This window comes from Rhopilema esculentum, chromosome 20 (assembly GCF_057945365.1).
Source record: "Rhopilema esculentum isolate cy_ngs chromosome 20, ASM5794536v1, whole genome shotgun sequence".
Classification (NCBI taxonomy): domain Eukaryota; kingdom Metazoa; phylum Cnidaria; class Scyphozoa; order Rhizostomeae; family Rhizostomatidae; genus Rhopilema; species Rhopilema esculentum.
Genome location: NC_142834.1, coordinates 14,826,938 through 14,849,764, shown reverse-complemented (window position 1 = coordinate 14,849,764; position 22,827 = coordinate 14,826,938). Strand labels below are relative to the sequence as shown.

The window sequence follows — 22,827 nt, the reverse complement described above, 5'->3', positions numbered from 1 at the left end:
ATGTTTGATTTGCTTGGCACGACATATGAATTCAAACAAAAGGTACTGCAGTAGTACTAATTTATAACACATTCCGTCACAGAAAAGCTTTACGGAGCTGATGCTAGTTCTGCAATATAAGCTGCAATATCAGGTATAGCAAAAACTTTACAAAGCTAATCCAAAGGTCTGATATTTGAGTTCCTATGTGACCAAGCATTCGCTTTGGGCATGAAGAGTCACCAGCTCTCTGTTATTCCAGGAGTAACTCATGGCGTTGTGCAATTAACAAATTTCAGTCAAGATTGTGAAGACCTGAGCGAAACGGTTTTTTAAGAGCCTTAAGATCTGGCTTTGATATTCTCATGAACGTATCACATTATCAGATTCTTAACTAAGCTATTTTTTAACTAGTTTCTAACGTACAAGAAAATAACACGATTCAAGAACAAAATCACATATATAATTTTTCATATAACATCTCTATCCAATATTACAAATTCTATACTTGAAACTAAGGCAAATAGATCCACGTATTTTATTAACAGAGCATCACATTCAACTTTGTCTACAAACTTCTAAAGCTGGATTGTGATTATGTGATATACTGGGACCCTGCATTTGGATAAATGGAAAGTTGGAGGGTACTGTTATTTATTATCTGGCAAAGAAGGGTGCAGGGATAGGGGTAAAATTATTACTTGGTCAGTAACACATCTTAATACTGGCAAAAATAGTGGATTTTACTTTTTCAATCACCTTCCCCCCAGGTGCGAAAATTCACCTCCCCCCAGGTGCGAAAAGTCACCTCTCCTCAAGGTGCTAAAAGGATATAAGATAATGCCATCAAGTTTCCAGCTATAGATTATGTTTATAAACTTTAATAATTCTTTATTACAGTACAAAATGAAACTGGTTATAACCACATTTTCGGTGAGACCCTAAACGTTCTTTTAACATTGAATATGCATTAAAAGCAAAATCTACACGGCCAGCCTTCTGTGGACGCAGACATTAACCCAATAGCATTTTGCTTTCACTGCTTAGGCCGTAAAATGACCATCTACCGTAGCAGTCAACTGCCAGTAAACAAAGCACGCATAATTACTATACCAGGGCCCAATCGGCCAACGGTCGATAAATCTACTGGCTTTATCCCCGCACATAAACTAAATATAATTATCATTATAAGAATTACCATCACCCTTTAAAAATCGATTTATGAAACAGAAAACATCTACATATGGACATGGGAATATAGAAAAATTATAGCAAAAAAAATTAATAGGCACGCAGCCTGAACTACACTTTTTCAAATCATGAACTGTCCAAGGTTTTATAAACTGTCACATGATAGCAACAAATTTTACTTCCTATGAATCAGGTCACGTGGTATTCCCTGTTCACGTCAACTAGTCATCTTTTCATTTGTAAATGGCGATTACTTTACAAATATCAAATATTACACTGATAAAATCTTAACACCAATCACGTGGGTGCATTTCCAGATAACATACTGACAAACAATTGTGATTCTCTTAAAAAGAGGCCTAATTTCGAATTAGGTATCCCTCTTAACGCCACCCCTTTTTTAAATGGAAAGGGTAAATGCCTGGGCGATGGTGTCCCAGTTTACCAATGCCACTTCCACAACGTCCCTCCCTATCACTAACAACAAACCCCTAGCCTTCAAATACAAAAATTAAAAAAAAAATATATAGAGATTCTACAAAGCCAGTCCAGAGTGTTGGAACGACCTCGTCGTCTTCCATACTCAACATCTCTCCTCCCCCACTCTTATAAATGTTGGATTCCGATTTGAAAATGACAACAAATGTAGGCTGGAACGGAAACCGGGAATAAGATTTTTTAGGAAATAATTATTTTCCTTCCCAAGGTTGTTTAAGGGGGGAAAGGGGGGGTATGTCCGCTTGAGATAGGTAAAAAGGAAACATGCATTTATTAGCAGAACAATCTGGGTTTCCCAACCACTTTAAACGGCAATTGTAACAAGTGATGCAGTATTTAAAGATAACAAATAGACAACCAGTTTCAAAAATTTGAACTTAGTTAAAGTGGTGGGGCCTTTCATTTCACCATATTAAACGTTAACTTGCATTTTTAAAGATATTAAAACATTTTTTAAAGGAAAGCGTTGTAAAAAGGCCACAAGTGCTAATCATTATCACGACCCTAAAAAGGTGAAATAGCAGTAAAGTTGTGTATTTTCTGTTAGATTTCTTCAAATACCGCAACAAAGAGAGGACCAATTAAACAATGAATCCAGAAGTAAACAAATCTCATAAAACTGAGCGTCATTACAAACTTATACGTAACACTATTTCATCAATTTGAAAATATCACGGCGCTTAAAAACTAAAAAAATGCAAATGATCAAATGAAAATTTTGTATTAAGAACGGAGTGGCGTAACGGTAGCTGGTAAAGCCCTATGGATATCTATGTTCACAACGTGTTCATGGCTACAATCGTTACCAATAAAAAGCCAAAAAATTCCGTTACAGTTTTGGAAATGAAAAAGAAAATTGTTTCAATTAGTGAGGAAGCTCTCCGCTTTGAATTCAAGGGCATGCGCATTGAGCTTGATCAATACTACGCATGCTCCTTGACTCAAAGACGGGGGTTGTCCCATTAATTTAACAATTCTTTCTTGCTCCTCTCCCCAACAAATTAAACATAATAAAAATGACAATTATGGAAATTTTCGGCTTACTCCGTACTCAGTAATTTTAAGCCTTACTGCTTTCGAATAATGGGTTATAGGAAAACAAAGAATTCCCTGTTCGCAGCCCTTTGCTGTCTGCAAACAGCCCCTTTGGAATTGTTGAACAGTTTGCTATATCCTATACTTAGTTGGGTGGGTGGGGACCTTATACCCAAGTGACTTCCCGCCGTTACGCCATTGTTTTCGAATAAAAAACAAACAGTGATTTGGCCCTGTGGTACAGCAAGCTTCTTTCCGATGTACTTTCCAGATCTATCCTGCCTCTGATTCAACCCATGTCTTGCATACTATAGTCTTTATTATTCTTTCATCTTTAATTTAAGCTTTAATACCTGCATCGTTTAGGTATTTCTCTTTTTGCTTTTTGATACCTTCCGTGATTGCAACCAGAATGCGGGCGTGCGGCTGCAACAGAAAAGGACCAAAAGCATGCTAAATGTAGGAAGAACATACACACTGGAAATCAACCCTTACAAATCTAAAATCTAAAATGATTGGTCGAAAATGTCTTCTTACGAAACGAAGAAGGAGCGAAGTATATCATCATTGGGTTCAGGAGTTTTATGATCCACTGACAACGCATATATTCAGTAATATACCGCTGACATTAGGAGCAGCAGGGTCAGATAAGATTCTTAATTTTGGTATGTGACGTGAACACATCAAGAGATACAACTGTTTTGAACATTTGAAACTTTGGCTGTTTGTTAGCATTATGGTGCTAAGTTCAAAATACGGAAACCCATTTTACAAAGTTCCTTTGAAAGCATACAAAGTTTAGTTCACTGTATGCATTCACATACTTCACTGAATGAACTATGTATAAAGTGAAAGAAACCTTGTATGCATTTAAACGAACTTTGTATGGCACGTATGGGCTTTCGTAAAAAGAGCTATTAAAAATTTGAGTGGATACGCGAATCATCAACCACCTAGGTTCTGGATAAGCTCCGTGGCAAATATGACATCTAGCTAATAGTGTTCACTACTACTAGCTAATAGTATAGTGTATGTTAAATGTTGAAATAGTATGTAATATATGTGTCACATTAGCCCATAAAAAGTGGCTTTACCTGCGCTGAGCATAATTGCTGTAATTTATCTTCATGCTGTATACAAATATCATGGATGGCTGCAAGTTCCCTGGCCTGGTCAGATGGTAAGCCTTCACTACCACTTGAGTATTCCGTCACGTCCTAAAATTCAATTCAATGATAAAAATTCAACTCAACCTTGACAAAAATGGCAGCGCTACTGAAAAGTTTAGTCCAAAATAGCCTAGTTTAACAGACAGAGCAAAATCGAATTGCGCTTAACAAGAAATGAATTAAAATGTCTCTTCAAATGTAACTGAAATATGGAAAAAAGATTAAACAATGAAAGCATAAGTGTATGTCGATTGACAAAATGGTTGGCTGGGAAACTTTTAAACTGGAATATGAGAAAAATAGCTAAGTTTAACTTATAAGGTATGTTTTATAGTTGATTACATTTCTGCAATAAACGATTGTATTTGTTCAAGAAACAGATCCTTTCAACCAGTGGCGGACACTTGGTCAAATAATGGGGGTTTGATAACATTGTTCGAAATCATATTTTACAGTAGCTCAGCTTCCGCTTGTTTCAAATCTAATCTCAACTTTTGACCAATTTTGAGGCACGTGTTCTTATTAAATTGTTTTTATAAAAAAGAGCGCATTAAGGGAGAAGCAAAACCCATGTACCGTTCAAAAGTTTCTGGTCCCACTATTCTCAAACAGATACTACTAGTGTTGAATGCATTAAACGTGAGACTCAGAGTAGCAACTTAGGACCAGGGGCGGAACTTGGTCAGGAAACTTAGTCAAATATTAGGGGGGGGGGGCAAGCCTATTGTTTTAATAAGATGACGTCACATTTCCTATTGTTTGGAACAAAAGACCATTGTCGCCCCCCTCGCCCCTCAGGTCTCCGCCACTGTTTAGGACCGTCCTGTTCTTAACACCAAACCGTTATGTAAGAGGGAAAATAGAAGAAGATAAACAATAGAGGAACCTACCGAAATGTCATCTAAAAACTGGATCATTCTTGGTTTGTATCGTTGCAGAAATGGATTAACGGCCGTGAGATACGGATCCTGGCGAAAAGAAGAAACGTGAATACAATAAAAAGACGAAACGGTTCCTGACTTAACAGTTGAATGAACATCGAAGATTAAACATTTTACTGTGAAAATGCTGCGTAAAATCGTACTTGAAATTCTAAAATATTCTTCTTAATTGGATTCTTGACAAAAATCGAAAAATTTCTGACTTCGATAAAGTTTTTCCCCTGTCTCTGCCCGGCCTAACTTTGCATCGCAAAGCCTCGACGTCCCTCTTGGAGGCTTGCCCCCGCGCTCTGAGACAATTGAAGAGCATTCACTTTAGATGGACCTAACAACATAGAAGTTCACCGCGTCTCAATTATTTTTGTAGTTTTTCGATGCTCTTGTTTTAGAGGTGCTCTTTGATTCCACTGTTGACCTTGAAGGGAAGACCCCCCTTGACTGGAATAAGCCTGAATAAGCTGAATAAGCCTAACAAAAGACCCTTTGTGCGGCAGTATCAGTTCCAAATTTGGCCATAATCCGGCACTGACCCCCTCCTCTAGGAACTGGTTTCCCTCTCTACCTCTGCTCGGCCTAGCGTTGCAAGGCTTTGACCTCCCTAGTAGGGGAGGGGGGTTGCCCAAATGCCCCGAGACAACTACAGGGACGGGTTACGACTCAAACGAAGAAGGTAATTGATAACTAAAAACAGCCAAGAGCCTTCTTTCTTTTAACTCTAGACGAACAAAGCAACGAAGAAATGCCACGAATTGGCGAGATTAAGCTAAGCCAGTATAAAGCAAAGCAAGATTAACAGAATTGTAAAATGCGTACCCTTTGGCCAAATTCTGTGAGATTTGCTAGTTTTTGTAAACACATGGCAACTAGTGTCAAGGATCTGGAAGCCATGGGCGACGGAGTTTCTACGAAATAAAAGATGAAGTTATTGATATTCTGTAAAGAAGATTACGCAGAAATTTAACTGGATTGTATTACACATAAAGAAGCTTGAAAGAAAACACAAAAGCACCTTGAGTTGATTGAAAAGCCTTCATACACATCTACATTTTTCACCTTCCCTAAGGGGAAGGGGGCAATGAACCCCTTTTGTGTACAGAGACATGCTGGGTATTATACTTATATCATCCCATATCAAGGAATTAGAAGTCAAGGGAAAATACCCGCTTAAAGGATATTGTCATTTGCTTTTAACACAAACATGAAAGTCTAAATTCTCCACTGCAGAATTTTAAAGGATCCACACAGACAAATGTAGGTAACAATGAATAAAAAATCGACACTCAAATGCAAAATATCTCCGTGATACAGTGCTGGCTCCCGCAACCCCAAAAAACTATATAACACTGAAGAAGGACTGATATGTTTAGCTTATAGGTGCTTTTTACCAGTGCAATAAGTGAATATTGCAGTATGACGCAATGTCCTTAAAAAATGACGTCACAACTAAGAATACGCAGTTCTACAAGGATCGGTCCTCGAGCCTTTTGCTTTAAACACCTGAATACAATATTCATCTCATAAAGGCGAAACAAACTTTCCAGGAAAGGAAATAAAGATATCAATGAAATGTTTAAATTATTATAATTATATCATTTTCATGACATTATTTTTATCGAATGTAAGTCAAATAAAATTTCTCACCATCGAGAAGATTACAGAGTTTAGGATTGAGAACTGCAGGACAAATCAACCGCAGAAAGAGAAATGCACTGGAATAAAAAGTTCAGTATTAAACGAAAAGTAAAAAAGACGTTCGTCGGCAATGAGGACAGTAAGCTAAATTGCACACACAAAACTCCCTTAAAGGCCCCAGCCCGAAAACCTTCTAAAGTACATAAAAATCTAGCGAAATATATTCGTCTTAATATCAGCATACTGTACTACACAATATCGCAAGTTTTGCTTTACAGGGTTTTGTTGTAGGTTATAATGCTACAATGGCTACTTAGTGTTTCCATGGAATAAATCCGAGAAAAAGTTAAAGATAAATAATCTAGGCAATGAGATTGGCTTGTATAAAACAGAAGCGCGAGTTTCAAACTCGGAGCTGCAACCTAGAACCGTCTTGCTCTGTGCATCAAATAGAGTGTACTGCTCTGTCTATTCGGCATTTGGTATGAAAAACAGCTAAAATATGTTTTACCTAACAACTCTGCATCGAATGAACTCCTCCTCAGGCCACTCTTTGTGAGCAGCCGTTTGCAGACAATGAAAAATAAATCGAAGGGATCTGAAAGAAGGAAGTAAAGCCAATTTTTAGTCAGGTTTTGAAATTCAATGATTATCATAACATGGAATGAATTTTGATCAGTGGAATCAAGGGGTTTCAATTCCACTGAAATGTTATAGAATCTCATAAACAAATGTAACAATAAAGACCCAGCGTGAAAGTAGAAAGAGTTCTCGTAAGGATTCTTGTGGAACACCTGAAGTTGACTTGTGTGACCATTTTCTTATTGGTTCAATTCAATAAAAATACTGGGTATAACCGTTATCGCAATACGTTATTATTTGGCAGGTTCTAATAAAAGGTGGGCGAAATTTGGCTTAATTCGTTACTTTGGTTTAATTCTTATTTTGGAGTAATTTATTCAATACTAATTCTTATTTTAACTCATAATTTATTACTATCATCATTATTCATAATTTCTAAGACTTTCTTATAATTACATAAATTTCAAATCAATCATGTCTTCAATTAGTAGAAATGCAAAATTTAATAAGACACGGTAATAGAGTTGCTATAATTAATTATTCTAAACATCACAATAACCAAATAAGACATGAAGAACAAATCTAACTACAAAGCATAAAAATAAACAAATTGTAGGGCAAATTATAAATATCTGAAGGGTCTCCTCGGCATTAAAAGCAAGCTATATGCCACATCAATACTGAACAAATATGAGACTGCTATTTTGTGTTTATCATTTGCCTTTAGGCTCTTCGAAAATTTGTCAAAAGAATTTTAACTTTCAAACTTTTCCTTCGACTTTTAAGGGTTTTGATATATCTAAAAGACTACTGGCTTCTACTTTTTACAAAATTGGTCCAAGTGGGTACTGACATAAAATTGGTCCAGTGGGCATTTCTGAGAATAATTTTTGCTGCACTTCTAAGAACTTACTTTGGACAATCGACTGCCGATTTGAATATCGATTCCGTTACTTCCTCTAAAAATTTGAGAAGCTGCTGCAAGTTTTCAACCACATTTGTTCCCTTTTCCAGTTTTACAGGATTGAGCTAAAAATATAAGAATATCGAGAAGCGATTTAAAAAACAAATGAACTCTACTCAAGAACCAAATAACATCTATGCAACTAAACATTTGAAATTCTTGTTTCTCCAAGCTACAATTTGCTACAAGGTATAATAAGAATTATAGAATGTTCGAGAAACCAATATAGAAAAAATATGGAGAATAACTTGGATTCAAATTATAGATATCAAAATTAGAAACAAAAATCAAAACTCACTTCGCAAGACTGTTTACATTCCATGATTTTCATAATTACATCTTTAATTGTCCGCCGTAAATATGGAATGGCCACCATTTTCATGTATTGGTCAATCAATTTTGTTGTCAACGTATTCCCTCGAAACAGTGTCTCTTTCTTTTCTAAAGCAGTTAAAATGTGAATATATCAATGCACTGACATACTTTGTGTTGCTTGTAATGTTGGTTATTTTGTTACAACTCGTTATTTCGTTTGAAAAAATCATAGTCGACATGTTCAAAGGAAAGGATCAACGTGCTGCAAAACATTGATTCGATGTATCCTCTTCAACTTTAAAAACAGGCAGAATGAAGGATAATAGCAAATATTGAACAAAACAGTACACAAGAAGTGAACAACAATTGTTTGGTAGACTAAAGTGAAGGTAAGAAAAGGAGGAGAAATTGTAGAAGAAAAGATCAAAAAGGGGAAGTATAGAGAAAAAGAAGAATAAGAACAAAAGTTAGAGGTAGAATGAGCGGAAAAAAGGGTAAGAATAAGAGAGGAAGAAAAGGGGGAAGAAGGAGAGGGAGGAGAGGAAGAAGGACAGGGAGCAGAAGAAGGAGAAGAAGAAGAGGAAGGAGAAGAGGAAGAAGGAGAAGGAGAGGAAGAAGGAGAGGAAGAAGAAGATGAAGAAGAAGATGAAGAAGGAGAGGGAGAAGGAGAGGAAGAAGGAGAGGAAGAAGGAGAGGGAGAAGGAGAGGAAGAAGGAGAGGAAGAAGGAGAGGGAGAAGAAGATGAAGAAGGAGAGGGAGAAGGAGAGGAAGAAGGAGAGGGAGAAGGAGAGGGAGAAGGAGATGAAGAAGGAGAGGGAGAAGGAGAGGAAGAAGGAGAGGGAGAAGGAGAGGAAGAAGGAGAGGGAGAAGGAGAGGAAGAAGGAGAGGAAGAAGGAGAGGGAGAATAAGATGAAGAAGGAGAGGAAGAAGGAGAGGGAGGAGAGGAAGGAGAGGAAGGAGAGGAAGAAGGAGAAGGAGCAGAAGAAGGAGAAGAAGAAGAGGAAGAAGGAGAGGAAGAAGGAGAGGAAGAAGGAGAGGGAGAAGGAGAGGGAGAAGGAGAGGGAGAAGGAGAGGAAGAAGGAGAGGAAGAAGAAGATGAAGATGAAGAAGGAGAGGGAGAAGGAGAGGAAGAAGGAGAGGAAGAAGGAGAGGGAGAAGAAGATGAAGAAGGAGAGGGAGAAGGAGAGGAAGAAGGAGAGGGAGAAGGAGAGGGAGAAGGAGAGGGAGAAGGAGAGGGAGAAGGAGAGGGAGAAGAAGATGAAGAAGGAAAGGAAGAAGGAGAGGGAGAAGGAGAGGAAGAAGGAGAGGAAGAAGCAGAGGAAGAAGGAGAGGAAGGAGAGAAAGAAGGAGAGGAAGGAGAGAAAGAAGGAGAGGGAGCAGAAGAAGGAGAAGAAGAAGAGGAAGGAGAAGAGGAAGAAGGAGAAGGAGAGGAAGAAGGAGAGGAAGAAGAAGATGAAGAAGAAGATGAAGAAGGAGAGGGAGAAGGAGAGGAAGAAGGAGAGGAAGAAGGAGAGGGAGAAGGAGAGGAAGAAGGAGAGGAAGAAGGAGAGGGAGAAGAAGATGAAGAAGGAGAGGGAGAAGGAGAGGAAGAAGGAGAGGGAGAAGGAGAGGGAGAAGGAGATGAAGAAGGAGAGGGAGAAGGAGAGGAAGAAGGAGAGGGAGAAGGAGAGGAAGAAGGAGAGGGAGAAGGAGAGGAAGAAGGAGAGGAAGAAGGAGAGGGAGAATAAGATGAAGAAGGAGAGGAAGAAGGAGAGGGAGGAGAGGAAGGAGAGGAAGGAGAGGAAGAAGGAGAAGGAGCAGAAGAAGGAGAAGAAGAAGAGGAAGAAGGAGAGGAAGAAGGAGAGGAAGAAGGAGAGGGAGAAGGAGAGGGAGAAGGAGAGGGAGAAGGAGAGGAAGAAGGAGAGGAAGAAGAAGATGAAGATGAAGAAGGAGAGGGAGAAGGAGAGGAAGAAGGAGAGGAAGAAGGAGAGGGAGAAGAAGATGAAGAAGGAGAGGGAGAAGGAGAGGAAGAAGGAGAGGGAGAAGGAGAGGGAGAAGGAGAGGGAGAAGGAGAGGGAGAAGGAGAGGGAGAAGAAGATGAAGAAGGAAAGGAAGAAGGAGAGGGAGAAGGAGAGGAAGAAGGAGAGGAAGAAGCAGAGGAAGAAGGAGAGGAAGGAGAGAAAGAAGGAGAGGAAGGAGAGAAAGAAGGAGAGGGAGCAGAAGAAGGAGAAGAAGAAGAGGAAGGAGAAGAGGAAGAAGGAGAGGGAGGAGAAGAAGGAGAAGGAGAGGAAAAGGAGAGGAAAAGGAGAGGAAGAAGAAAGCACAATATTGGAAGCTGTATTAAATTGAGATTGCAGTTTTACTTAAACTCTTGGTGATAGAAACTGCCAGTAACTTGCCTTCTTGTTCCATTTCTTTAGTTGCAACGGTCTTAATTAGTAGCAGTTCTTTTTTCTCCTGCCTGAATATTCGCAACAATGAAGTTGCCAGTGCTGGTAAATCGCGACTGACGTCACCCAAAACTGATATCATTTGGAAATTTGTCAGCAATATCTAAAAAGCAAAAATAAATTGATTTGTTTGCCTGTATAAAACAGACCAATTTATGTTGAAGCAGATATAGTCCACGGCATATATTTTGAGCTCTCGAGGGAAGGGAAAGGTTTCTTTGAAATAAAGAGAATTCGAATTAACAAAGATGGTCGATATAGGAATCATTATGCAGGGAAGAAATTTGTTTGACTTATGCAAGACTCGAATCATCAGGCAGTCAAGTTATCAGAATTTGAATTTATTGTAAACTATAACACTGAACCATGGAGTCCAGCTCATCTTGCATAATTTTAAAAATTGAAGCAAGCATTGCTCGGTAGGAATTCTCCCTTTGTTTAGTTTATTGTCAGAATTCCCTAAGGCCAAGATTCGCCAGGGAACGTCTCAAAAATATCGGCGGCCATCAAATTGAGAATTTATACAAGAAATTATAGACATAAGCAGCACTATTGCCTGGTTAAATATCATGTAACGTTTCTTTGACACCAGGAGACATTTTCGAGAAGCATTGATGTCAACAAAGGGTATTTCTGCACCTGAATACAAGTTTAACAATATGGACGATTAAGGTTTGCTGTCGAGAGCCGTTTACCAGTTATTACTGTGATTTACGAAAACATAAAACGAACAATAAAAAAAGACGTCACGTGATGCAAAATTACCGGTCATGTGATTCAACCACGTTGTTTCAATTAAATTGCAATCTCAAAAACAGAGACCCGGTTGAAACAGCCGTAGAAAGGCGTGTAATATCAGAATATTTTAATTAATCATCTTCGAGATGGCATTATTCGATGGATGAAATCAATATTCAGCGATAAATTAATAGCGTTTGCAGTCTGGCTGAGCAATTTGCGCTCACAGCAGCCTGTCTGAATCAATCTGCTACGTGACCAGCACAGCCTGTTCGTCCGTTATGAAGCAATCTCGTAATTGGAAGGTCGTAATAAAAAACATAAATTAGTTGCTCGCTAAGATAAACCACTAAAGGATTCGTGCTCGCTAAGAAAAACCACTATTTCCAACTTCTGTGTTCAGAATTTTACTCTCCTCGCACATTTATTGATATAAATTGAGAAACTTTTAGGCAATTAGACAGTCCAAAAAAATTCGCTTGGGCCTAAAATGAAAATTTACAGAAAATGCTTCTAAGGCCGTAGTGAAGCATATCAAGAAACAAGCTCGAATTTGGAAAAACTCTCAGTTTCCCAACAAGCTCTAACGAAAACATATCCTTCAAATTCTTTCTTTGGAGCTGTTCAAGCAAAAGCTACAATAAAACTCCTTAGATATTACTTTCCCCTCAAACCTATCAAATTTAGCCATCAAATCATTAAGCCAATATTGGTCTGAAACGTTTTGAAACTGGAGAAGGAGTTTTCAAGATTCAATCTATTCAATTAAGCTAAGCACTTCAAGAAATTGCTGCTTTTTAAAAAATTGAGCAATCCCCCGTCTAGGCATTTAATGCGTACATATTCTGACTATAAAGGAGGAGGGATGTATCAAGCTTCAGATTCCCCTTCTTTGATAGCTAGGATAACCCATGAAAAAGCAATATTCTTGGCCAATTAACGATAACTTGTTTCTCAAGGACCACGATTGTAGTACATTAATGAATAACCTCGCATTTCGAGACAAAACTTAAAATACAGGAAGGTTTATAACGGAAGGCAACTGAAACATTACCCCCGGGGTTATAAACACGATTGAAGGAACTGGAGAGTGTTCTAAAGCAGTGGTGAGAATGGAGGACCCTAGCAGAGACATGAACAAAACGCAAAAAACAGTTATCATTGAAAAACAAGTGACAGATGCTCGAAGTTTGCTCAATTATTAATAAGGAAGAACCACTACTTTGGATTCATGATGCGAGACATGTTTACATAAGCTGTATGCATTAAGCAATGACTTGCGTTTGAAGGAAGATCAATGCGTGCTAATGCAAACAAAGTCCTCTTTATGTAAACACATACCTCTTTAAGTTGGCTATATTCCTCAACAGGCATTATGATCTCGTGCTGAAATGATGCAATACACTGATTATGCAAACTTTCTCACTAAAGAAATGCAAGTTCTTTGCAGGAAATTTAGATATACACTTAATTTGCCGTCAGCAACAATACAAAAAAACAAACTATTCATTAATAATGAAAGAAAAAGCATAAGAAACTCGCAGCGATGGGCTCACGCATAGAATTTTAGACTTAACTAAACATTAGGACAACTGTCGTAAAATATCTATGAACTTCAGTTGCAACAGAATTTCACGATGAAATAAACTAGAAGTTTAGATGCGCAGCCATTTTGGATCTACTCAACGAACATAACTACAAAAAACGTGCTCTATAACTAAAACGAGGCTATAACAAAAGCGTATCTTAATTACGTAAGGCTAAAAGTGCTAATTCAGTACACAACGAGTTATTATAAAGCGACCTTTCCAATACAACCTTAACTTTTGCGTCGTTGCGTAGTCAAGGTAAAAAACATTGACATTACGGTCATTCCAATCTGTTTGAGGTTTTTTGCTTGAGTTATTAAAATTTTATTCAGTTTTCTTCGTCGTCAGTTTTTCAAAGCCTCAATAAGCAACCCTACCCCTTTAACAAGTGTTGCTTATCAATATCGTTAAACTAATGCAATGGATCAAAACACAGTAGCTAGAGAAGCTCATCCAGTTAAAAGGCCCTTGCGCAACCGGCATGCTTTGCGACTATACTTCAAAAACCGGCCTAAGATCGTACTGCATGAAAATACAAAACGCAATCAATTCATCAAGACAGTAGCCGCTAGGCATGTCGGTTGCGCAAGAGATTTAAGTCAAATTTTCTTATTCACTACTGTTAAAAAACTTGTTTTTTTTACAAGAAACAATCACCCTTCTTATAAGACAGTGAAATATTATTGATGAAAGCGCAAACCAAAAACGGATCTTTCTAGACTCACCGTATATCTTGCTTTTAATCGAATGGTACCAATTTCGCTTCCCTTTATTTCTCGCTTGTGTGCCACAGCATTGAGTTTGTACCATTCATCAAGAATATCCCCCTTTTTTAATGTCTCTAATTGGACGGTGACACGGCCTAAAGCATGAAAAAAGCCAAAACTTTAAAATTAGTAATGATAAAACAGGAAATAATTTCTGAGAAACCCGAACAGTGACAGCAAAATCTTAACAAACAGACTCTCAGTATTAAATATTTCGAGATAAATCCCTTCGTAGCTATCGAGCCAAAACCAGGTTTTGACAATTGCACACTTTGAGAATTTGAAAATTTCACTGTCACATTAAATTTTGTGCTTTCTGTCAATTCTTCAATCTTAAGGCATTGATTGTAATTCTTTATGACTTTAAGATTAATTGTAATTCTTTATGAAAGATAAAGCCTTTATCGGGCAATTTTTTCTTGAATATAAAAGACATTTCAAACACATCATAAAAGACAAACCATTAACGATGAACAAGATGAAACAATGTTTTAATTACAAAGATGGGCATATGAAATGACTTCTTGAACTAAAGGGGTACTAAAAATATGATGAAACTAAATTTAACAAAACTTAACATCAATAAGCACTCACATTTTCATTTAATCTCAATTCAAATGGAAAGGAGTAACAAAAATTGATTTACCTAACATAAACAGGGAGTGATTCTTAATACTGACCCAAACTGAGTCAAAGATAGGACGAAAAGATGCAATTAAATTGGGGTCAATTTACAATTCACATAGCAAGTTCAAAATTCAACTGATCATCTTTCACAAATTAATGCTTATGAAGAAAGCAAAGAAAAACAGAAAGATAGCATTCTAAAGCACTTTGTATCCGACACTTCTCAAAGTATTTTTTTCGGATAATGACTTAAAAAATAGGCAGAGATTTTGGTCATGTATGTTAAGGACATGAACAACAAATTTTGGGTAGTGTGGGTTAAAGGTCTTTAATAAAGATAAATGGAAAATAGCACAATATATGCGAAATATAATCGTGTTTGTTATGGCATCGCATTGAAATGTTCCAAAAAGGGCGATGCTATAAAATGTGCCAGATATCTCTATATCTTTAGTTAACCCGAAGTGGTTTACGCATCTGTACCTATCCTTGTGAGAGAATAACCAACAACGAATCTTCATTTGAAAGTACCCCTAAAATTGCATATCCCCGCTTCTACATACCGTAAATCCTCGAGTAAGCGCCAAGGCGCTTATTTAATTTTTGAGGCTCCAGGGTGGGCGCTTATTCGAGAGAGGCGCTTTTTTAAAAAGTAGATTTGGGTGCAAATTGTGTTCTTCATTAATCTTTCGTGTTGAATTGCTTTCTAATTATGTTTTCGTTGGAAATTCGAATAGGCGCCCATTTCTGAAAGTTGAAGGATGGGCGCTTATTCGAGGGATGGGCGCTTATTCGAGGAGGCGCTTATTCAATAACTTTACCTCTAGGGTGGGCGCTTATTCGAAGGGGGCTCTTATTTGAGGGGGGCGCTTGTTCGAGGCATTACGTATGTTAACTTCGTCCAGTTGAAAATGGCCGTACAAAAGCGTACCACATACCGATTTCCACATCTCTTCTGTTTCTGTTGTACAAACTAACTGTAAATGATGTAATGTCATTCGGAAGATCGCTGCAAAGAAGAGACAATTAAAAGTTTAAAGGCAATCGACATATACTCAAGTGGTTTATGTCATCTGTCAATCAAAATTGGCCAATTAATAAGCGTAAATACCGCCCACACGTTTATTGATTGGCCAATTTGGACAAAGGATAGCCTGAGACACTTTAGTTTCTGAGCAGTAACAAACAGCCACAGTAGCATTCGCTGAGCAAAAAAGCATCAAGGATTTTAAAAAAACAGTCTAAAAATAATTACTATCCTGAGAATAATAATAGTTTTTTTCTCCAGAATACACTGCACATTTTATTCATTATTATTATTAATTCTTTGATTTAAAGTTGGTAGTTAAAAATATATAGATTAAAAGCTAATTAAGGCTAACTATTTAAACAAAATACATAAAAATTGCTACAGAATGAATACAAAATACAACTCATGATGCCTTTATGAGAACATTGCTTGAGGACATCGGACACATGACATTGTGTCCGAAACCCCACCTTCAGAAGCTAGGAAATAAGAAATACAAAAGGTCCCTATTAGTTATTAAAGGCAGAAATACATACTTGAATTTGAATTCCTCCGCCCAAACAGGGGCTTGCCCCTCTTGGGGTTTGGTTCGACAGGTCATGGCATCATTGAGTGATACTATACAATACTGATTCAAAGTTTTTCCAGTGGACAGTTTGTGTGCATCACATATCGTCAGCTCCAGACTTCGTAGCTCTTTTACTGTTTTCGATGGACTTGTGTTGGTGCTCAACTGTTTTTTCTTTGCTTTACCGCAAAATCTCGATATCGCCTCCATCCATTCCTAATTTTTGAACAAGAAATGAGAGTCCATAAAGAGTCCAAAAAATCTTAAACTTTGACCTTTGTGCCCCTGTGGCCTTTGAGCCAAACAAGTTTAATCCCACTAAATATACCAAATGCCATCAACTACAATATGACTTAGGCAGATACCATTCTGTTGTTCGCAGATTGAAGTTTGCTTTAAACAGCATTTTTATTTTCAAACATAGTTACTCTAGCTCTTAATAATTCTGAATTTTGTTAAAGCAAAAGTTTATGTGTAGACGTAAGCCTAATAAGAGAAAAAAACTAGAATAAGTTACCCTCGTTCTTGCATTCAAAAGGATACTTGCTAAAATGTGGTACAAGCTACTGAAAAAAAACGACGGGGGATCCTGATGATACCTACCCGAGCTTCGTCATTCGTGTCAGTGCACAGATAGCATGTCGTCGTTTCATTCAACGCGCGCACGACAATTTGAAAACAGTTAGGCCTAGAACAGAAAAACCATGATTAAGTCTACAAAAAAATTCTGCAAAGAATTTTAAAAAGTTTGATAATAAGTGTACAGACACTTCTCTACCGTTGAACTATAACTGAGGCTACACATTGTAAATCCTGCTCCTTAGAACTGAGGTTACAACAAAAGGGCTGAAATTTCAAAACAGCCATCTCAATGCAAGCTTCATGTTTGCTTCAGAAGCGCCAGTCTATGAATTAGATTGCTATAGTAATTTAGTAAATATTGCTGCTCAGTTTTATTTACTAATTTAAAATGAATTCAACGAGCTCAACCGACTTTTTTATCTAAAGGAAACCAAGATAACCGAAGGAAAACTACCCACGTTTGTTTCTGCGAAACTTTGTAACCAACTGACTGAAATAGTGTTGCCACGCTTGACTTATCGTTTCTCCCTACTGCACAGGCGATTTCTACCTACTCCCATATACGCACGTCAGCGCCGATTCTCCCCACAAATCCCTACATTTTTCAAAATCGTTTCTACCCACGTCCACGCATGCTTCTAAGAACAATTTCCAAGGAAAAGTTCATTTTAAAAACTCCGTAAAGATCGAGGACCAAAAAAATTATTCAACTATAATAAGTAACGCTTTGTAAGATATTAAGCTGACGTAATATATGTTACAGTTTCACGTTCTTTCGTTGAATATCTTTTTTCATAACTACTTCTTGCATTTGCATGAAACGTCATTGAGTTGATGTTCAAAGTAATGAAAAATCACGCAATTTAATTGCTTGGCTGCAAACAAATATAAATCCCTACAATTTTGAGAAAACTACCTACTTTTCTCGATTTATGCCGTAGGTTTTTCCTACAACCCACCAACTTCTGAAAATCCACAAAGTCGGTAGAAATCTCTACGTGTGGCAACACTGGACTGAAAACTAGCTTTGTGCGAACTCAAAAATTGTTAACAGAGAGTTATTGATTTCATTACAAAAGGAAAAGAAAAATGCTAGTTGAAAACAATGAAACTAAAGAATAACTACGCAAGTTGAAAACAAAGGGTGTTTTATGCTATTGTTTTAAAATTTTGTTTTGTCCAGTTCACTGCAGTATCAAGGAGCTGTCTAGTTTCCATACTGCTCGACCTGATGACGTAATTAATTTACCCTAAACCTAACCCTAACCTAAACCTAAACCTAAACCTAACCCTAAATCTAACCCTTACCCTAACCCTAACCCTTACCCTTTACTTTAAATAATTAATCATGCTAATTTATGACTATTAATCATGCTTATTTATGACTATCAGGTCGAGCAGTATGGAAACTAGACAATTCCCAGTATTAAGGACCGATTCACTCCATTGAAATCTATAAACAAGTATTCGTGAATATCAAGATTTTGATTACCTCAAACAAACACTTTTTCATTACTTTTAGGTTTGTCTAGTTATTTTGTTTTGTGATAATTGACTGATTGTTTGAAATATTTTATGATTCACTGAGTTTTTGTGCTTTGCTGTGATAAATCAATTATTACACGTGATTCTTTGATGGTTTTTCATTATACCCCTGTTATACATTTCTGATTTTATTTATTAAATAAAGTTTTACAGACTATTACGTGATTCTTCAAATTACCAGCTCAGGCCAGTTCACGTGTCACTGAAACTTGTCCATTCTGAAAACGTAATGTCACTGAAGATGAAAATTATAAAAATCATTTGTTTCCAATGAACAATCCCTTTTCTTTCTATTATTTTCAAACAATGTCAATTTCCATAATTCTATCCTTCCTACGGTACTGCATAGAATTGTATGATCTACTAGGGGCAGAGAACGTGCTGGCCTATTCTGAACCACAACTGATATAAAATTGGGTTATCTGAAAACAAAATGTCATTGAGAATTGAGTTTTTCGAAAACAGCCTCCGAAAATTGTAGCCATTTGAAAAAGCTTATTAAAACATAGGGAGATTATCGGTCATACATGGAGTACTATGATTGACTGGGACAGAGCACCTGAGATGACCTTAATCCAATTATAGCTAATTGTGAGTGACTATACTAATTATATGTAGTCACAAATTATGAGTAATGATAATCGAATTATTTCAGGACCTAATTTGAGAGGATTACAGAAACGATAATTGTTGCATAAAGACTGCTAATCCAAAGGAAGGTAGCAGTTTGTGTTGACGATTGGTACACGAGAATGATTCCCTCTGCTCTAAGACAGATGGATGCACAATAAAAGACAAATAGAGATACGAAATCAATTGCAGTGAGCCACATGGCACCCATCACAAGCTGAGTCTTAAATGAAGTATCATGCCGTGGCGGGCTTAAGAAAATCACCGAAAGCAATACGATTGCATACGTGAATTCATGTACCTGCTGAGATATCCGGGACCCGGTGGACCAGGAATTCAAAAGCATTTTCAATGTCTTGAAACTGGATATAATACATATAATACTGATAAACAAGTAGTAGGTTTTATTCACAAAGTTTTTGGGAAACGGAATGGAAGTTCTTAGGATTGTGTTTGTGAAACAGAAAGTGACTTTTGTTCACAAAGTGTTTACGAAACAGAATGGAAGTTTCATTAAGTGTGTGTTTTTGAAACAAAATGTGTTTTTCTTTCACAACGCTTTTGTGAAATAGAATGGAAGTTCATTTAGAGCCTGTTTGTGAAACAGAAATGAGGCTTGGCTCGCAAAGTGCTTCTGACCCAGCACGAAAGTCTCATTAAGAGCAAGTCTGTGAAACCGAATGCGAATTTTGTTCATTAAGAACTTGGCAAACAGAATGGAAGTTTTATTAAAAGTGTGTTTGTGAAACAGGATGTAGGTTTCATGAAGGATGTGTTTGAGGAAACAGAATGGAGGTCCTATTGACAGCGTGTTCGAAGGACAGCATGAAAGTTTTTTTCACAGTGTGTTTATCAAACCAAACGGTTTCAAAGTGAAACAGAATGAGAGTTTTAAATATTGATTATTTGCAATGAAGACAGGGAACAAAAACAGACTGGGAAATGAGCATATTCCTGAGAGTGGAAGACACATCTTACTTTGTAATAAAATCTAGAATCTTCATCCTACAATGTTTAGAACTTTGTTATATTATTGCCAAGTACGAATGGAAGGATAAAAGCTTTGGTAGAAATACCCTAAGAAAAGGAGCGAAAGGGAGGCAGTATAGAGATGAGAATTTGGCAAGCTAAAACACTGCGAGTTGTAAAATAGAAGGAAGCAAGGGCTAGAAAGGTTGTTATACGGGACAGAGGCAGGTTCGGACTGTCAAGGGCTCTCCACTTGAGCTAAGGGGCCATTCACGAAAATATAGGCCTTTCGGTCTATTCCATAGCTTATTAATCATACAGCATAGGCCCTTTTGTTTGCGGTAGCAATATCCTAGGAAAGTGTTGCTTATCCGCCTTAAAAATTTGTCCTTAGAATAAGACATTCGAGAAAAAAAGTAATGAGAGAACTTCAAGAGAGCAAAGGAAAAAGAAGAGGCCTGAATGTTTGGATGTCGTGTTGTTACGTTTTCAGTTTCGTGTCGCGTAACAACTTTGACCATGCTTTGATAGATTAAAATAAAAACAAGCTTTGCCTTAGGAAAGAGTCTGCTACCTGCAAATTACACGAAAAGTACTATTTCATAACCACAAAGGATAATAGTTTCATAAACACAAAGAGCAAGGCAAGTCTTTGAATCGTATCTTATTTGGTAGGATCTGCAGAGATAGACCCTCGCTTTATACAGAAATGTCAGTTTTAAACATAGTCCCGAGACATTCCGTCTGAGCAAAGAAAAGAAAAATAAACATCATAACTTTGTCGTAAAATAAACAAGATTGCAAAAAATTTAAAATTATTCCACATGAGGGAAATTTCAGAATATTCACAATTCAAACTACTGGTTTTCATTTCAAAACCTGTTCCAGGATTTGATTAGATTCGGACATGTTTTCAATTGTTTCAAGAATGGGAGAATGAAAAATACGATAAAAGTTAGAACAAAAGAACAAATAAGAACAAGATACAATAAAGGAAAGAATAAGGAAACAAGATTGTGTTTAAAAAGCTGACGTTTCTTTCAAGCATCAGTTTAGAAAACTGGCCTAGCTAAAGAAATTTTCATACAAAACAGTTAAACATTTTATGTCGAAAAGTGCCTTACATTCAGTTTCGCAAGGTTTGTGGGTTAGCACCCCGGGGTACAACCAGAACAAGTTTGGATTCTATATAGTTTTAAGCTGGTAAGGCCGGGGGTGCATACCAATTGCACGAAAAATCTGAAGACTGCAAACAAAAATTGCCTAACACGAGTTCAAGCAAAGTAGAAAAGCACAAAGAAAATAACAAATATACTTTGTTTTGAATCCATACCTCGGCATATGCTTCAAAGCAATGTGTGCAGCTGAGTGAGCTTGAGGCAACAAGAAAGGCAACGCATGCGAGCGATATCGTCTAGAAATGGCCTGGACTGAATGAGACGGCGAATGAATGAGCCTTTAGACAGGTCAAGCTTGAAGAAGAAATAAGCCGAGCAGATGGTTTCAGCCAGCGAAAAAGAGAGAAAAACACAGCCTCGCTACCAAGGAAGACCTGTTGTTATGGCAACAGGATCAAAATGCTTTTCTGCACCTGCCTCCCGTGTACAAACGTGAAACTGAAGACTCGGGTAATTGCAGCAGAAATGACTTATGATAATGAGCTTGCGATGAGAAGAGGCAAAAAGCTGCAGTGAGAACGGCGTGAAACAAACGATAAAAATTATAAGATGGCCAACACGATGATTCGATCATGGGCAAGGGGAGAGCGACATCGATCGGAGTCCATCGGGCAGCCTGCTATTGCGGCCTTTTCTTAATTTACACAACTGAAAGAAAGCTTTTACACTTTCATCCTCACGCCAATACACTGAAATACTTCTACAGCTACGAAAAACTTGTGGGGTAGTTCTTGGTATAGATGCGAGATGGGTACAGTAGAATATGTTAGGGGTAAAACACGATTCAAATTAATACATCAAACAAATTATCTATAATCCGAATTTAAAGTAAGCATTTCTCAGTTGGCAGATTGGTGTGTTCATATTTTCTCATCTTAAAGCACAACTCGAAGGAAAAGAGCATATTTTCGTAAGAAACATTTCACAGTCTAAAGAGTGATGGAGATTTTGTTGATCCCTTCATCTACTCCGAAGCTAAGTCACTTCCCCGAGTCTTAATAACAAGCAACAACTTTAAACAACACGCGGTGAAAACGCCTAGAAGAAGCAGGCATCATACAGTTATTCATAAACACCACACTCGAACAATACGCATTTTCATGCTATACGCCCTACCTGAATGATACACATCCACTGGTACACTCCCTAGTGCTAAATACTGACACTGGTCCAACACAGAAGAGGTCAATGCGGACGGGAGAAAGGATGTATGTTGGTGCGATTCGTAAAGAGAAATTGCCGAGGAAAAAATAAATATTGTTGGTAAACAAAAGACCGATTATGATTAAGCTACAACGATGTTAAAAGTGGATCCTGAGCCATGATCTACAAACGTCAATAAAAACTTTCTTTAAGATACTTTGCCTAAAACATAAATTTTTCTCACGAGTTTGTGGAGTACAAAAACAGATTTGACTTTCCATTGAAAAGTTAGCAAAAAACCAAAAAATGTATCTACTAAATAAATGTATAAACAGGTATCTACTAGAAGTTGTTTCAAGTTTTAAAATAAGAGTTGTTGCAGACAGTACACAAATAAATGTGGACTAATGGTTTGGTCAATTCCCTCTAAATCAAACTGTCTGTAACAATCGTTGAGCCTCCCCCCCCCCCCCCCAAAAAAAACTATTGATTTAGTACATTCTACTTATAGCTAAGTCGTTTTAACTATAAAAACTAGTGACTCTGCCATCGATCTACATACAAACAAAAAAGCCGGTATTGTGTAGACAGAAGGAGTTTGCTTTCTCTTTTGGACTCCAATGATAATTTTTCTATAGGCACGCAGCACCGATTGGAGAAATTGGCCGGTCATGTGCTTGCGTTTTTCAAGCAAAAAAGCTTTTAGTAGTATGTTCTGAAATTCAT

The 22,827-nt window shown here is 37.4% G+C and overlaps 2 protein-coding genes across 2 annotated transcripts in view; one reads left to right on the top strand and one right to left on the bottom strand.

Annotated features, from left to right (window-relative positions):
• Nucleotides 1–432: 432 nt before the first annotated feature.
• Nucleotides 433–22,827, bottom strand: part of LOC135687086 (ras GTPase-activating protein 1) — a 44,675-nt gene continuing 22,280 nt past the window's right edge. The window contains exons 12-25 of the mRNA XM_065203540.2: nucleotides 16,658–16,742; nucleotides 16,023–16,270; nucleotides 15,395–15,465; nucleotides 13,788–13,924; nucleotides 12,815–12,859; nucleotides 10,685–10,838; nucleotides 8,290–8,432; nucleotides 7,941–8,056; nucleotides 6,957–7,043; nucleotides 6,455–6,522; nucleotides 5,627–5,715; nucleotides 4,763–4,840; nucleotides 3,798–3,920; nucleotides 433–3,129 (exon numbers count right to left, since the gene is read on the bottom strand). Coding sequence (XP_065059612.1) covers nucleotides 3,043–3,129; nucleotides 3,798–3,920; nucleotides 4,763–4,840; nucleotides 5,627–5,715; nucleotides 6,455–6,522; nucleotides 6,957–7,043; nucleotides 7,941–8,056; nucleotides 8,290–8,432; nucleotides 10,685–10,838; nucleotides 12,815–12,859; nucleotides 13,788–13,924; nucleotides 15,395–15,465; nucleotides 16,023–16,270; nucleotides 16,658–16,742 — 1,531 coding nt within the window. The 3' untranslated portion in view covers nucleotides 433–3,042. The remainder of the gene's footprint in view (nucleotides 3,130–3,797; nucleotides 3,921–4,762; nucleotides 4,841–5,626; nucleotides 5,716–6,454; nucleotides 6,523–6,956; nucleotides 7,044–7,940; nucleotides 8,057–8,289; nucleotides 8,433–10,684; nucleotides 10,839–12,814; nucleotides 12,860–13,787; nucleotides 13,925–15,394; nucleotides 15,466–16,022; nucleotides 16,271–16,657; nucleotides 16,743–22,827) is intronic.
• Nucleotides 8,544–10,685, top strand: LOC148957883 (uncharacterized). The gene is made up of 3 exons (XM_089114680.1): nucleotides 8,544–8,570; nucleotides 8,684–8,761; nucleotides 8,814–10,685. Exons 1-3 carry the CDS (start codon nucleotides 8,544–8,546, stop codon nucleotides 10,632–10,634), a joined length of 1,926 nt encoding a protein of 641 aa, XP_088970806.1. The 3' UTR covers nucleotides 10,635–10,685.

Coding starts and splice junctions, on each gene's coding strand:
- LOC148957883 (XM_089114680.1), top strand. CDS start 8,544: ATGTTCAAAGGAAAGGATCAACGTGCT. Junction 8,571..8,683: donor AAGGAAAGGATCAACGTGCT/GCAAAACATTGA, acceptor ATTGTTTGGTAG/ACTAAAGTGAAGGTAAGAAA. Junction 8,762..8,813: donor AGTATAGAGAAAAAGAAGAA/TAAGAACAAAAG, acceptor TAAGAATAAGAG/AGGAAGAAAAGGGGGAAGAA.